The sequence below is a fragment of the Morone saxatilis genome, unplaced genomic scaffold, assembly GCF_004916995.1.
Source record: "Morone saxatilis isolate NCDOM2014 unplaced genomic scaffold, NCSU_SB_2.0 Contig7, whole genome shotgun sequence".
NCBI classification, from domain to species: Eukaryota; Metazoa; Chordata; class Actinopteri; family Moronidae; genus Morone; species Morone saxatilis.
Window position 1 is genome coordinate 10,764,816 of NW_023340246.1, and position 11,594 is coordinate 10,776,409.

Genomic DNA, 11,594 nt, shown 5'->3' on the forward strand with positions numbered 1-11,594 from the left:
AGACAACTAAACTAGTAATTGTAAAAAATAATCGCGTACAAATCGATTTTTTCTGTCTTGTATCCATAGAAATACTGAAGATTATCTCCCAAACGGATGAGAATGAGCTGATGGTTGTGGAAGTCTGCAAGAAGACGCTACAAAAAAGAGAGAGGCTGACTGGAAGATGCCAAGAAAAAAACAACAGAATCCACAGCCAGTCAAGTGTAGGTATTTATTATTTTTAATGTTGAACACTTGATAGCCGGGCTGAGCTACAAGCTGGAAATGATTTCTCCCATCTTTATTTATCTATATCCACAGTAACTGTGGCACAACTGTTGGGTTTCAAATGAAATCCCCGTGATTACTGGCCTGGACTTGTGTCCTGTTTTCTCTGCTCACATCTGGACACCAGGCGTTGCTGTTTGAGTACTGGAAATGTTTCACATCAATCATACTGACCCACAGTACTGTAGCTAGCAATGCAGTTAAATGTCAAATGAATGTGGAATGTGCACGCTGCAAGTTGCTTCTAAGATGTGGAAAGTTTGAACCGTAAAAAGATGCTATTTTCTCTGTGCAACGGAGAGATACTTATTAACAAATTCTACTTTTCTTCAACGTGTGCGTGTTCTGTGATACAGAACTAACATGATTATCATGTTAGTAATTACCACGCATGGGTCATTTCTCAAACCACCCAGCTCTCAGTATGGCTAGACATTAATGTTGCCAATTAGCAAAGGCATAGTATTTGTTTAACCAACTTGTTAATCTCCCTACATTCATTACAACAACATGTATAACTAAAGAGAGACTGTCACTACTTCTTCAAGTAGTTACTCTAATTGATGTTACTGTCTGTTAGAAAAGGACAGGGTTTTGTAGTGTATTTAAGTGTTAGTCAGTAGGTAATATCAACAGTGTAAATGCTCAAAATGGAAACTGCTCAGTCACCCATCCCTGTTTAGTGATCAGTATGTAGCTAAAACACCAAAAATAAGGCTATTGTGATGCAGTAAAATACATCCAAGGGTTTCCTTTGCTGTGTTTTTTTATAGACCAACGTATCTTAGAAGGTTGTTTTTGTGTGCATTTATTCAATAGCCATTTATTAATTTAATTTAAGAAATGTCCCACATTCTTGACACATTGTGTCAAACACTAAAACGACCACTAGATGGTAGCATGATGCTGTTTCTGAAGGATTCACCAGAAAGGGCTTGCTGCTGAGCATGATGCCCTTGAATTGGCCTGGTACTAGTTTTCTGAGTAGTGACAGCTGTGTGATAGTTGTTTGGATGCCATCAAGCTTGAGAGACCACGTTAGAGTGTCAGGCATCGTTAGCTGTAACTGCAGTAAAAGAGCTCCGTCTGTCATCTGTTAGCAGTTCATTTTATGTTAATGTTGTTTGTACACTGCAGGGTTGTTAATTAAAAAATTCTTCCCAGCTTATGCCCAACTTTTTTACTTTTAGTTAAAGAAATGACATTGTAGTGGAACTGAGGTTTTTTTTACCGGCAGAAATTCAGACTAATTACTGACGACTTATTTGAATGCTTGCCTAACCTAAATGCATTCATAATTTTGCAATATCTTACATTAGTTAAAACAACACAGCACTTTTTTTGCACAATTTGTTGATTGTTGTTGCTTTCTGCTTTATGTGTCAGTGCCTTAAGGATTTGCCAAACAGTGAAATATCCATGCAAACTGATTTAAACTGAACCCTTCAGTGAAATGATATTAACCATCAGATGTTGTTAATTGGCTTCCTGCAGTGGATTCTGAAGATGGTGTAGCCATTGAAGCTCCAGGAAACCTCAACTTAGACACAGACTTCCTTCTAGGACAAGACCTTGAGTTTGGTGATCCTGATCATGACAGCAAGATTCTAGGCCTGGAAAAGTTCTCAGGTTTGTAATCCATTTTCTTATTATAATTAGGTGCTTCAACTATGAAACTTACAAAAAAAATGCAAAAGGCTGTGTCTAAAGCCAGTGTTTGGTTTGTCCATTTTGGGCTACTGTAGAAACATGGCGGTTCAACAGTGTGATTATACACTAATGGAAACATACCTATGAATATTATATTCCATTTCTGACAATAGGCCCTCCCAAATGTTACACACTGGACCTTAAGATGTCAGTGCTGGTTGGTTGTGGTTGCCGTGGTAACAGCAAGGGCTTGAGCAAACCTATATTTTTCCACTTTTCTCATAATCGTGTAGATTCTTACTGGCATGTGATGTTAAAGTCTGTGATTCTTGTGTGTAAGAATGTGCCTGTATGTGTCTGCTTGGCTTTGAAAGTTTTGTTAAGTTGAGTTTTCTTGCCTCTCCCTATAGCCGTGACGCAGTCGTTGCTCCCTCGCTTCTTTTGTTGTTTTTGAAAAGTACGTTGGGTGGGAGGGTTCTTAGTTGAATTTGAGAGTGTAATTAACCCTTTAATACAGCTCTGATATAGCGCTAGGAGAGTGAGCAGTGAGGCAGATATCCGTTAGATAAAATTAAAAACGATACAGCTGGATTACATGCCTCATTTAATCTGTGAATCCCTTGTGTGTAGGTAAGCAATTTGCACAGGAATGGCAGACTCCGCCATTAACAATGAAAACTAGTATATAGAGACATAATTAGAGGAGGATTATACATTGAATGGCTCTCGCAGAAAGAATACTGACCAATAATATCAAACATGGGATTTGATTGTACTCAGTTTTTAAGGATTATAGCTTTAAAAGGTGTCTGCCTGTCAGCTATACTGTATCTGTCCATTCACATATAAGTTGGGCAAGTATATCTGTCAGCCAAGTGTTTCTCTTTGAGTGTCTCACTGTTTTCACATATTTTGTGTTCACCTTTCTGCTTGTGTTTGTTCAGTGTTATTAGATCTCATCCCACGTGTGGCAAATGTGTCTCCTGACAAAGGAATAGGAGGTTCACACAGGCTGGTCATTACAATACAGTACATTTCAATCTACTCAACAGTCTGAACTACATTTGCTTGGTGAACGGACAATAGTATCATTATGTTTTGGATAAGACCTCAATTTCACTTCCTGTCATTACCATGAAAACAGGGAATGAATCTGTGATGGAAACCATTGTAATAGTTGTACCACTAAAGGAAATGTAGCAGTGGCCGCACTACAAAGAGGACTTTTTACAGTTTGTTTCTCAGTGATGAAGTGTTGCCCCTCTGTGCGACAGTAAGAGAAATGGAAGTACCAGCTCATATTTCCCAGCATGGCTCTTTGTCAGAGAGAGTGATCTGAAAAATGGAAAAGTAGAGAAAGGAGCTGAGACACCATTATTATATAATGGTCATAAAAATAGGTCCATTACCATCAAGGACACCATTATAAGAGGGCATTTATTTATCATCATCATCATCATCATCATCATCATCATCATCATCTGCCTCTGCTCCCACTACCCCACCACCATTATGGTTCCCCATCATCATCATCATCATCATCATCATCATCATCTACCCTCATCATCATTATCATCATCAGCAGCAGCTTCACCATTATAGTCATCATCATTATCATTAGGCTCGGTAATCATCCACGAGGGGGTTCCATGGGGCAGGATAAAAGGGCAGTCTCCGCTCCCACCTTCCTCACATCCTGCCTCGGCATCCGTGGAGGAAGGTGGTTTTCTTCTTTCAGAAGCACACGTTGAAGGTGAAGAGTGCCGTGGAGTCTTGAGGCTTTTCTTCCTTCTGGGTCTTTTTTTTTGTTGTTGTTGTCTTTTTGTTGTCTGTTAAACCCTCAATGGCATGACAACAGCTTAAACCAAGTGTGAACGTCACCCATTGGTTTGTGGAATACCATTTTGAACCAGTTTTTTTTTTTTTTTTTTGGGATAAAAATCACTATAATGTTTTCTCATCTGATTTTTCTTTGAGTCATTTTTATATTTAAATGTTTATGATAAACGTGGAGTAGATTTATTTATTTTTGTCTCCAGTTAGTTAGAATCTCAATAGTTAACAGGCTATAACAGCGGCAAGACGCTTAAGAGAAAATAGTGAAATAGTTGATCATAATATTTATAATAGTCATAATGTAATATACAGGCTGCAGTGCCTAAGTATTAACACTTTCTGCTGTCATTTGTATTCACGCTTATTGCAGCCAATGGAGCTCCCCCTGCCGGCCTTTACATAGAATGCAGGTTTTAATACAAGTCTGCGTTGGCTTCACTTTTCAGACCGGGAAGCTCTGTCCATTATATATACACTGTCAATGGTCAATGGCTTAAACGCAGTTGACAGTTGACCTTGCCGGTAGCACTGTGAGTATCAAATGTTTCTCTTCCCTTTCCTCCGTCTTGCTGAGAAGAGAGAGATCCTTTCTGTGCTCTTCCTCAGTGTGATGGAAATGGGGGGGAGCATTATCTGTAATAGCTCAGTATCGTTGGTTGTTTTCTTTATTTGTCAGACAGTTTTGAGTCATTCAGTGAGATGTGTTAATGGATACCATTTGAATTGTTAGATTTGATGTTTCAATATAATACAGTCTGACTTTGGTTCATTTGTACAGAAGTCCAGAGTGTCTCAGTGGTGTTTTTGTACGTCATTATAGCTATTATTTCAGGATGCCCTTTTTAAACAGTTCATATCTCATTGTATCATTTGTCACCAATCCTCAGCCAGTCACGTCTCCAGCCTGTGTACTATGAAAATAAGAGTGATGCAATTGAGTTTCATTGTAGTGAGTTTAGTATTGAATTATTTCACTTCACTTCAATTTATTGGTTCAGTTATATATATTTTACTATATTTATTGTTTATTCAAGATGTCTGATTCACTGACTCAAAATCCATTTGATCCATTTGCACTCAACATCTGTTATAGTTGCGGTATTTGTTTCCAGTTTGAATAATGCAAACAGTAATATAGTATATCAATAGAGATGTCTGTGATTGTCTCTGATGCTGTTTGTGTATATCCTTTATTTGTGGCCATATTTGTTTTCTCTATGTACTGCTTTATTCAGGTCTTTCAAGCAAAAGAAATCTTGGTCTTAACAACATTACCTGATTAAATAAAGGCTTTATAATGTATAATACAGAATAAGCCAGTCCAGATAGAGAGACAGTGAAAGGACAGCTGGATTTGAAATGTTGTAGATTTAATAAATAGCAGTACAGAAATGTGCTCTTGAGTTTCCGTAATGGCATTTGGAGTGGATTGTGAAAGCCTTGGCTCTGAAAACATTTGCAGTCTTTAGAAAACGTCTTTCTGTTTGTCTTCCCTGTTCAGAAGTAGCTGCTGAGATCGGTTTCTCTGTGTATCCTCTGGGTGATGAGGAGAGCCCTGTCTACAGCCAGCTCAGCATGGAAAGTGAAACAGACAACTCGCACGGCACAACTGACAACGGTAGGGAAGACGAGGGCAGAGGCGCCCAGTCCGAGCCCAGTTTTCCTCCCTACCTGTCCTGCAGGGGCTGCGGACAGCTCCGTGATGAACCTCTGGGACCTGGCATAGACCTGGTTGGGCCATACTGCCTTAGGTGCTGCAAAGCCTCCAGGGAAGCCAAAAGTACAGACTTCTGCTCACCTTTTGGAAGCATGAGCGGGATTCGCTCAGGTTCCCATTTGCAGCTTGACGGCGAAGGGTTGGGAAACGGAATGGGTGACAAAGCACTGACAGCTGAGGACAAACTGCCCAAACTGCACTCATGTCACCTCTGTGGCTTCTCCTCGCGTTACGCCAACCACGTGAAGCGTCACATGAAGACGCACAACGGGGAGAAGCCCTTTAACTGCCCCTTGTGCACTTACGCCTCTGCCCAGCTGGTGAATCTGCAGAGACACCTGCGCATTCACACTGGGGAAAAACCTTACAAATGTGACAGCTGCACTTTTGCCTGCAGTTCCCATGGCAACCTCAAGAGGCACCAGCGCATGCACGTGCACTCTGCTGGGGTGGGACAGGACACCCCACCACGACTTGCCAGTGGCCAGATCAGCTTGAAGAGGCATGTGACCGGGCAAAGACCCAATGAGGAAGTGCCTGGTGCTTCAGCCAAGGGTACGTATCATTTCCTTATTTCACCATTTCCATTTTTTTATAATGTCACACGTTACACAATCTCACTCTCTCATCTGTTTGTGAAGTTTTAGAAGTTGCAAGGCCGACTTCGAACCTGAGTTTGGGAGCCCAGAACAATGACTACCTATCAGCCTTTGACGGCTTAAAGGGGGCGTCACCACCACCCATACCAGCCTCTAACCCGGCTCCTGGCCACCAGCCTCCACCCCTGCTGGAGACCACAGGCGGTGGCGGCGGCAGCGGCGGCGGCAGCAGGGCGACCAGAGGGGGCGTAGCAGACGGTGCCGCCCTCCCCCCTTCACTCTTCCCTTACACTTGCCGGTTGTGTGGCATTGTCCTGGAGGACGAGGACGGCTCCTCGGCCCAGATTTGCGCCAAGTGCACCCTTGAAATGCTGACTAAAGACTCTTCGTCGTCTCCCAACAGCCCCGGCGAGCGCAGTGACAAGGTGTACACCTGCGCCGCCTGCCCTTTCCTCACACACTACCCAAACCACTTGGCACGCCACATGAAAACTCACAGCGGCGAGAAACCGTACAAGTGCCCACAGTGCGACTACGCGTCAGCGCACTTCGACAACCTCAAGCGCCACCACAGAGTGCACACAGGCGAGAAACCTTACAAGTGCCATTTGTGTGACTACGCCTGCGGAAACCTGGCCAACCTGAAGCGTCACCAGCGGGTGCACTCGGGCGCCAAGCCCTTCCAGTGCGCCGTGTGCAGTTACAGCTGCAACCAGAGCATGAACCTGAAGCGGCACATGCTTCGGCACACCGGAGAGAAGCCGTACAAATGTCAGGAATGCGGCTACACCACCGGCCACTGGGACAATTACAAGAGACATCAGAAGAAACACGGCCTGGCCACGGACGGCTGGGTCAAAGTTCCAATGACTGGCAACGACGAAGAGGAGGAAGTGAGGAAAGGGATGGGAGTCGGCAGTCAGACTCACAGAAAAGAAACGGGGGTCGATATGCAGTATATGTCTAGGGAGGGAGGTCAGACAATACACTCATGCTACAAACTCGAGATTGTATAAAATATAACTCAGCAAAACTAAGCTACCAGCAACTTCTTTTTGGTTTTTATTTTTCACAGAGCCTTTATATTGTTTTAGTGTGTACCTGTCTTTTAGTGTTTCGTCAGACGTCTTCAGAGGCTGCTAATTGTTTCTTTGTAGTATCTTGCACAAGTATGAAAAACAATTGTTCTGAAAATTTTTGGATTAAGTAAGGTGGATGAGTATGGTCAGAGTTCGTCTCCTTTTGTGTCAAGATAATAAGACTTTCTCTACTGTGGAAGTCCTTTGATTGTCTCATTCTGTATGTTACCCCACACTAAGCTAATCCTATCATTTCCCACCCCCATATTACAACACATATCTGGTTCTTCATTGTAGGACAGAGAACACTACCAAATACTCCTCAGTACATGGAACTCGTGCACATTTTTGCCTGAACTGTTGAGCTGCACTGTGTAGTTTATATACAGTTCTTTAAATAAGCAACAACTGTTTATTGGTATATTGCAATATATCTGCTATATTTATCAGATGTAGCACTTACAATGTCACAAGTGAAGTCATAACTTTTCTTTTTGTACCAAAAATCTCATGAAATAACTTGAATGTTACAGATTTCTTTTACACCCTATCGTCCAATAACATATACCTGACTGCCTTCATGAGGTTATTTTAATAAGGAATTAGAAGTTTCTACCTAGACTACACAGTGCAGTTTAATTGAAGATGGGTCCTTGTAAGGGCCAATATTGTGCTTTGTTTGCATTTGGGCGCAAGCTCTGGTAATGGCATGCCTTCAGATTAATTTAGTAATGTATGTACTACTAGCAAAGTGCTATCTAATAGTACTGGAATCATTTTACCCTCGATAAACTATATTAATTAATTAGGTTGTGTTAACCTAACTGAATAATCTCCAGTGTCTTGAACTGTGTTGTCATTTTTTTCCCCCCCAAACCCCTCAGGATTATGAAAATGTGATTGGACAGACCGAAAAGTTGGCAACAAATGTTTTTTCGAGTTACTTTAAAACTAAACGCATGCACAAGCATTTTTGAACAGCCCTCTTCAGTCTTTACTTGGTTGTATGGTTAAAGAAAAGCACAACTATACACAGACACAGGATGGCTTAAGTTGTGGAAACGTCTCTTCTATGTGATTCAGGCGTTACATAAATCGTAATCGAGCATGTTGTTCAAAGGATTTATTCCCCACAAACTTGTACTAGTTACATATCAATCTTTAAATTTCCAACCTAAATTGTTTATTCTTTGGGTCTTCTTTGATGGAAACTATTTAATCACCTTCCTTTTGATTACTGTTTACTGTTGAATGTGAAATTAGCCCATTATCGTGTTTTTTACTTGAAAAAGAGATGACCCTATTGGTAAGCATGTGTGTGTAATAGTTGTTTTATTTTTCTAATGTGGCTGTAACACACTACTAGAAGTGCATACTTTAATATATAGAATTGTTTTTTTATTTTTTGAATGTGTGATGTGTCATTTAGTTATCATGGGAGAAATAATAGGGACTGATTTATGTTGACTCTCGTTTTTAATTACTATTATATGCAAGTGAGATATTTTTCAGGTTGCCAACTTGCCATGACACAATGGAGCATTGAACCTGTTGATTAATTCTGACATCCCCTAAGTGTCCATTTTTGTCTTTATGCAGTGTCTCATAAATGCCTTAAGTGAGGATTTTTAAATAAACACATGGAATTCATTTCATTGAATGTCAAGAGAACAGACTGGGTCTCTTTTTTTTCTCAAATCTACTTTTCTTCTAGGACCATCATCAGGTTAAAATGAGTTTGTCCAATACTTTTACGACCAAATAAAAGACAACTGCCATTTCCCTCAGCTGCACTTTGAGCGTAGTCCTACTGTAAGCAGTAAATCTGCACTAAGGTGGTGAACTGGGTAAACTTAACACCTGTGAAACAGCATGTTAGCAATTTGCTATTATATACTTACACAACTGCTAGTGTGACTGCAGTCTCGTACAGTAATGACGCTGAAATGATATTGCAGAACAAATTAAAGTATGTAGAGCTCCGACTGAAACTGGTCAGGCCAAAAAAATCTGCTGATATCTGCTTGGCACTGATGGATCAATATCAGAGAAACGCCAATGTTATATTTGAGGTAATTTAGAAACTGCCATTACAGTTTGTCCATCAGAGATTTTCCATCATGTAAAAGCTGAATATTAGCTGATATATCAGACATATCTATTTAAATGGGCTACAAATGGATAAAGAATCAAAGCAGCGTCATGAGAGGAGAGTTCTCTTCTTTTTTTTTTTTACAGAAACCTGTGACAGAAATGGTTGTGACTTGTTTTATACAAAGTAAAGTTTTTGGCACATTTCATATCCAAGAAGCTGCTGTTGTGAAAGAAAGCTTAGTAATGATGAAAAGACGAGTGGAGCATTGACTGACAACCGAGAACCACAGGATCACCTAATTTCAGTTTTTATTGTAGCATCTCGACAGTTGTCACCGACCTTACCACTAAAATCAAAATGAAATGAAAAGTAGTGGAATGAATCAATTCAATACAATGTTCATGAAACTTGATATTGTCTGTAAAAGTGATGCTGATGATAAATGCACTTTAAAGTGGAATTTGGCACCTACACATTTATTAACATCCAGGACTTTGTGGCTTCCGTGTACTTGTTATTGACAGGAATAGATGAAACAAAAATGAATGGCAGAGAAGAAGAACAGCAGTGAAAGACCGAGACATTTATATTGAGAACATTTTTGTTTACAGTTCTGGCTACCAGTGAGAGTAAAGCTGCTGATAGGTTGGCATTGATTTACATTTAGAGGCTTCAAAAAACACGCTGACAGATGCCAACATCATCATGATAGAAAAAAAAAAAATGGAATTACATGTCTTAGAAAACAGCTGGATATGTTCATTTTGTTGCCTGCTCTCCACGAACTTTGTTCACTCCAGCTATTGCGATCACATTAGCCACTTCAACCAAAGCACCTTTTCGACTGAATCCTCTGAGATGATTGGCACAATGTACATACAAAGTACAATAAACTGAAGCCCCGAACGCTCCCCACAACACCGTCGCTCGCCCCAAAACGAACAAGACGAAGAAAATCAGATGCAAAATTTTGTAAACACTTTCCATTTTAACTAATAAAAAGTCCCCTAAACATTATGTAAACAATGATAAATGTTAGTCCACTTAACCTTTTTTGTTCTATACACCTTAGATTACATTTGATCTATTTGATTACAATAAGCTATTGATGATAAAGATATTAGTAAATGTTCAGAATACTTAATTGCATGTACATAATATAAAAAGTGACATTGTCATAATTTTTATGTTTATTTTGTGCAAAATGCTTTAGTAAACTATAATTTGGCATTTATGAGAAACCTTTAAAAAATTGGTTTAAAAAAAAAATAAAAATAAAATTATAGATGGATTTACGGAGCCCCTTGGGGAAAAAGAAAAAAAAGTCTCCACACAAAGTTAAAAGCCATGCTCGAGCTTCCACTCAAACATTTAACTCCACCTGTAATACTGTGCAAAATGATGGGTTCAGCAAGTGCAAGCAGCTCAGCCAAAGACAACCATCTATCAAGTTCTGCAAGATTCTAGGTAACACCGGCTGACGCTGACGTTTTCTGTTAAGTCTCAACCAATGTCTGGTTAAATGACAAACCCGCGAGGCTAAAAAGTAAAAGTTAAGGCATCAGACTATTTCTGAAGGCAGTATGAGTGACTGTGCCCCAAACGTACGCTGAGAAAACACCGCTGGAATCTTGCTAAGATATTCATGAAATTGGCGCATGAGTAGCATCACGCACGGAGGACGACTAACAGTATAAAAACATGACATTTTGGTATATAGCCAAGCCAAACATTGATCATCCATATAAGTAAGCGGTTGCTCTGAATAGTCTACAGATGTCAACACATTCACTGGACTCCGTGTCCAGTTCTGCTGTATTATCACTAGTGCCAGGTCTAACTGAACGTTTGGCTCTCTGGTTGGGCAGGAACATGCAGCCACCCGAAGCAAGAATCCAGGATCTAACAGGTTTTCTTTATGTGGTTTATAATATATTAATTTACTTTGTACCTCATGAACTGAACCGCGTTACAGAACTTCACGTATACTGTAGATGAAACAGTAATCCATTGTAAATGAAACTGAAGTAGGAACCAAACAGGAAGCCTCCCTATTTGAGTACCTGTAGTTTTACATGCCACAAGTTTAATAACACTGGGACAAAAGTTTCTAATTGAATATGATGATTGTAACTAAAATACCATTTAAAATGAGCTTTTAGAGTTGAAAAGAAAAAAGGACACCGTCAAAGATTAAACGAGAGCTTAAGGCAGCGATTTCTCCAGGAAGAAGCTACAATCTTGCAGAATCGGACACCGTGTGCGGTCCGCTCGGCTCGGCTCAGCTCAGCTTGTAATCTTTGTCGTCCCAGTTGCTGACAGTGGAATGATGAGGAGGGGGGGGGGGG

The 11,594-nt window shown here is 40.4% G+C and overlaps 1 protein-coding gene across 1 annotated transcript in view; it reads left to right on the forward strand.

Annotated features, from left to right (window-relative positions):
• znf513a (zinc finger protein 513a) overlaps nt 1-8,814 on the forward strand; it is a 10,378-nt gene extending 1,564 nt beyond the window's left edge. The window contains exons 2-5 of the mRNA XM_035678633.1: nt 70-206; nt 1,765-1,899; nt 5,258-6,028; nt 6,115-8,814. Coding sequence (XP_035534526.1) covers nt 167-206; nt 1,765-1,899; nt 5,258-6,028; nt 6,115-7,088 — 1,920 coding nt within the window. The 5' untranslated portion in view covers nt 70-166 and the 3' untranslated portion in view covers nt 7,089-8,814. The remainder of the gene's footprint in view (nt 1-69; nt 207-1,764; nt 1,900-5,257; nt 6,029-6,114) is intronic.
• Nucleotides 8,815-11,594: the final 2,780 nt, after the last annotated feature.